The 4,425-nt window shown below is 60.3% G+C and overlaps 2 protein-coding genes across 2 annotated transcripts; both read left to right on the forward strand.

The window, feature by feature from the left end:
- Positions 1-42: 42 nt before the first annotated feature.
- Positions 43-2,185, forward strand: LOC113147572 (the record flags this gene model as incomplete). The annotated part of the gene is made up of 4 exons (XM_026338554.1): positions 43-682; positions 1,241-1,552; positions 1,798-1,973; positions 2,148-2,185. Coding segments are annotated over 4 exons (1,166 nt in total), but the record flags the coding sequence as incomplete, so codon positions are not given.
- A 22-nt stretch (positions 2,186-2,207) lies between these two features.
- LOC34622919 lies at positions 2,208-4,425 on the forward strand. The gene is made up of 4 exons (XM_026338550.1): positions 2,208-2,258; positions 2,439-2,863; positions 3,317-3,731; positions 3,892-4,425. Exons 1-4 carry the CDS (start codon positions 2,208-2,210, stop codon positions 4,423-4,425), a joined length of 1,425 nt encoding a protein of 474 aa, XP_026194335.1.

Raw genomic sequence — 4,425 nt, forward strand, 5'->3', positions numbered from 1 at the left:
GTAATGGTGGTAATGCTGGCATTGCTGTTTCACGGCTAGAAGCGTCAGCAGGAGAAGGACAGCCTTCGTTGGGGGAATTTTCATTTGCGTCTGGCAGAAGGGCGACGATTTCCTCTGAGGCTCTTGCCAAGGCGCGCAGTCTGCTGAGCCTTGAGCATGGGGAGGACAGCAATAGCAGCAGCAATAGCACCAGCAGCAGCAACAACAGCATCAGCAACGGCAACAGGAGCAACAGCGTAAGCGCAAGCCTAAACACAGTCACAGGTACAAGGAGCATTCGCCATACAGGAAGCACAAATAGTGAGGACAGTACGTGTTCACGGAGTGCAGAGGCATCGTTAGCAGAGGCTACCACGTCACCATCACGGTCTGCCGTGATAGAGGCAGCAGCGCCAGCATCCTTCCCCACATCCTCCATGCTAAGGAGTAATTTTCCTGGTTTGCGGAGGCCGTTCGCTGCGGGGGGGCTGCTGCCTGAGCCGATGCGGCAGCGGGGGGGTGGATCTTCAAGGAGAGGCTTTAAGCCTCCGAAGAGACTGAAGGCAGCAGCAGCCGCGTCTTCAGCGCCAGCGTCCCTTAGTTCGCTCTCATCAGGAGCAGCAACACGTATCGCTGCAGGAGCAGCCGCATTCGAAAATAAAACTTCCTTGAGAGGCGGCGATTCCCCCGAGCAAGCACCACAGTCCCGCCCTCTCTGTGCGCTTCCCCGCCGTCGTCTCGACGAGCTTTGGAACCGATTCGCCTATCCCGCGAATTTGTCTGCCGCGCCTTTGCATGAGCGAGCAGCAGTTGCAGCAGTTGCAGCGTCTGCTGCTGCTGCTGCTGCTCCGCAGCGCTGGGTGTTGTCTGCGCTGCCTCTTGGAATTCAACTTGTGGACCCTTCGCGCTGCTGCTTCTGGTCGGCTGCAGATTTTGTCTTTTGCAAGCCGAGTTTTACGGGGCAGATGCTGCTCGGAGGTGCCCCCCAAATATACCAGATGTTTTGCTGTGCCCTTAGAGAGCAGCAGGAGCAGAAGCCACTCTTCCAGCATCCGTCAGATCGCTCGGAAACCCCCCCCAGCAGCTCCAGCGCGAGTCTTGCGCGCTTCGGATGGCGGTGGTTCGCCAATCATTTCCGCCTGCTTGCCTTCTTCGGCTGCCTCCGCTGGCGTCAGCAGTGCTTTGTTCAGTCGCAGCGACTTGGATCTTTGGCAGAAAAGACACTTCCTCCCCCGCCAAGTCCCCTGACGCTGCTGCGTAGGCTCTTGGTGCGAGCAGCGCGAGAAGCGGAAGGCTGGCGTTCGGCTTTGCGCCGCATCTGCGAAGGCGACACCCCCGCCGCTATTCCCTTGGCTGTAGGGGTAGTAGGCTGGCGAATAACGGCTCCCCCTGGAGGAGTAGGAGGAGGAGGCCTCTCTGGAGGCAGCCCTCTCCGCGTTTCTGAGGTCGCGTTGACGGACGGATTTTACTGGATAAGGGGCAAGCCGCTCGACTGCTTCCTCGCTAACGATCTGGGGCGCCTGTTAGGAGGGGCCTCCCGGCTCTCTGCTGCAGCGGTCTTCGAAGGGAAGACGCAAATCGGAAGCGTTTTCACAGGCTCGTTGCCGCCGATGCGCATGCCGCGGATGCTGCTGCAGGGAGCCCAGCTAGTGGGAGGGACAGAAGGATTCTGCCCCTTAGAAGCACCTGAGGAGGCTTTTCTGCGGCTCTCCAGCTGCTGCTGCAGCACGATGTCTGCACAGCTCCCTAAGGGCCTTGGGGCCCTTCGCATTCCCCGGTACTTTTCGCTGCCCCTCAGGCGTCTTCGTCCAGACGGAGGGCCCCTGCCTCTTGTGGATGTGGTTGTCTTGCGAGTGCTGCCGCCGCACTGCCGTCTGCTGCTGCACCAAGAGAAGCAGAAGCAGCAGCCACAGCAGCTGCAGCAACGCCCTTGCCTCCTGTCGCTTCAAGAGGGAGAGCTATGGAGAAGCGTCCAGGAGCAGCAGCTGCGTGCCGCCTATGAGGGCCCCCTTGCGGAAGCAGCAGCGCACCTGCAGCGCTGCCGTGAGGACAGCGTAGCTGCAGCAGAAGCGAGGCGCATGCAAGGGCAGCTACGGCAGAAGCAGCAGGACGCAAAGGAGGAAGAGGAAGAGGAGGATGACCTCCTAGTGCCCGTAAGGGCGGCAGAGAGGGAGCGGGAAAGGCTCTCGGAGCGCTTCGCCGCTGAAATCGCCGCAGTGCAGCAGCAGATGACGCAGCAAGTGCGGCTGCTCGTGGTGGATGCCTTACTCCTGCAGCAAGCAGCAGCAGCAGGTGCGACTGCAGCGCAGACAGCAGAGCAAAATCAAGGCGATCACCAGGACCGCGAGAGTCGTCACCAGCATCGCGGGGGAGCTTTCCCAGCGGGAAAGAAGGGCCTCATGCATGAGGCTCCCGCAGAGAGCTCCTCTATGAACCCGGGGATGCAAGACTCACAACAGCAGCAACAGCAGCAACAGCAGCAACAGCACAGAGAGCACACTGCTCTGATGCAGCAGCTCAGGCAGTCTCTTGCTTGGGTACATCTGCCTTGGAGTGTAGACACCGAGGAGCTCCTCAAGGAGGGGCGGCGTGTGCGGCTGCTCAATCTAAGGACGGGAGGCCCTCCTCCGCAGCTGCTTCCAGGAGCTTCCAGACTGCCTGCTGGTGTGAGCAGTGCTTCTGAAGGCGCTTGCAAGCCTCCGCTATCCGCTGATGCGGCAGCAACGGCTATCCTTGCGCTGGAGAGAAGACGGCAGGAAAGAGCAGCTCTTGGAGTCTATGTGGGCCTCCCTCGATTGTACCCCACAGGGAGGTGCGGTGACACTTCAGGAGGATGCTTTGAGCACATTGCCTTGGCCTTCCTTCCCTTCATGTTTTGTGTCGAGTTTGTCTCGCCGTTCGCCTCGAATGCTTGTCCTTCCTTCACCTGCGCAATTTCACGTGCCTCTTATGGGCACGCGAGCCACCCCCGCCCCTCCCCATCCCTTACCCCTCCCCCTTAATTCCTCCTGCGCACTCCCTGCCGACCAATCGCTCCCTTCTGATTCTCCTCGAGATGCCTGTCCACTCTGGCAGTCTCACTGGCCCTCCTCCTCTGATGCTTCACGCGCAGAGGGGCTCTCCTGCATCCAATTGAGAGCTCTTCGAGGGGCTTGCCTTTCGAGACATGCTAAATCCAGCTTTCTTCCTTTATCCGGCAGCCGTCCTCCCTCGCCCTCCCTCGTTCTGTGTGTATCGGTGGGGTCCTCTGTGGATACCACGTCAAGCACAAGCGGCATTCTTCTCCCTACACCTCCTTCCGGGTGCTCTGATTCGTGCATGATCGGTGTTTTTTCAGGACCCTCGTAGAGGCAGTAGGCCCCTCTCCCATCCCTCCAGAGCTCCTTGCCCAGCAGCTCCACCAGCAGCCACATCGACAGACAGGAGTGCCTTTGCAGGCACTGCCCTTACTCTTACGCCTCCCTGTCTTATCCGAGAGCCACCTTCTCGCCTGTGGCTTTGCGCCGCACACCTTGCGGGGAAACATCAGAGGCAAAACGCTAGGAGCAGGGGCAACAGCTCCAGCTGCCGCCGAGGAGGCAGAGGCGCGTCCTGCATGGGCCCCCCCCTTGTGGGGCCCCGACCTACCGGGAGGGGGGGCCCCAGAGCCGCTGCCCCCGGGGGCCCCGGGGGCCCTCGGCCTCACTGGGGGCCTCCCCTATGACCTTGTGGGTCTCCTGCTGCACGTCCAGCAGTCCTCGTCACTCCCTGAGGTAATCAGGACATATCCCTCTTAGCAGTTCGCTTTCTATACCTCCTTGTACACCGCGCCACCAGCACCGTCACAAGCGCTTGCGCAGATTCATCAAGACTGCGTCTTGTGTTCGGGTTACGCAGGATCAACAGAGCCTCCACGAGCATGCACAGGATAAGGACTCGCTCGCGGGCTCTCCTCCCCTCGAGGGTTCGCTGTTTCTAATGACGGGAGGCCTCCAGATCTGTTGTGTGCAGCTACGCGGGGAGGGGCCTTCTCGAGGTCACCCTTTCAGTGCGCAGGTTGACAAGTTTCTCGAGCCCGCTCGAGCTGCTCTACAACTACGGCGAGAAAGGCAAGAGGGAAGCCATATCTGTATATGCATTGAAGGCATCGAGTTTGAGCGGTATGACCTAGCGGCAGGTTTCTGGATTTTTAAGGGAGTGACGCCTTTGCTGCAGCTATCGCTTGGTGCCGTCGCAGTAAAGGCAGTGCAGCAGCAGCCGCTGCTGGCCAAAGAGGCAAGTGCCCTGCATACTGCGGCTGAAGCAGTAGCGGGATCGTGTGCTTTTGCAGGAAGCACAGCACACGGCCCTAAGAGCTTTGGCCCCCCGTCTCTAGCAGCACCGAGTCGTGCGGCAGATCTGGTTGCCGCAGCAGCAGCCGCGCATAAGCGCGTACTGCGAGTGACCCTAGATGCTTCGGGGCTGTGA

Source organism: Cyclospora cayetanensis, unplaced genomic scaffold (assembly GCF_002999335.1).
Source record: "Cyclospora cayetanensis isolate NF1_C8 unplaced genomic scaffold, CcayRef3 CcayRef3_contig_275, whole genome shotgun sequence".
NCBI lineage: Eukaryota > Apicomplexa > Conoidasida > Eucoccidiorida > Eimeriidae > Cyclospora > Cyclospora cayetanensis.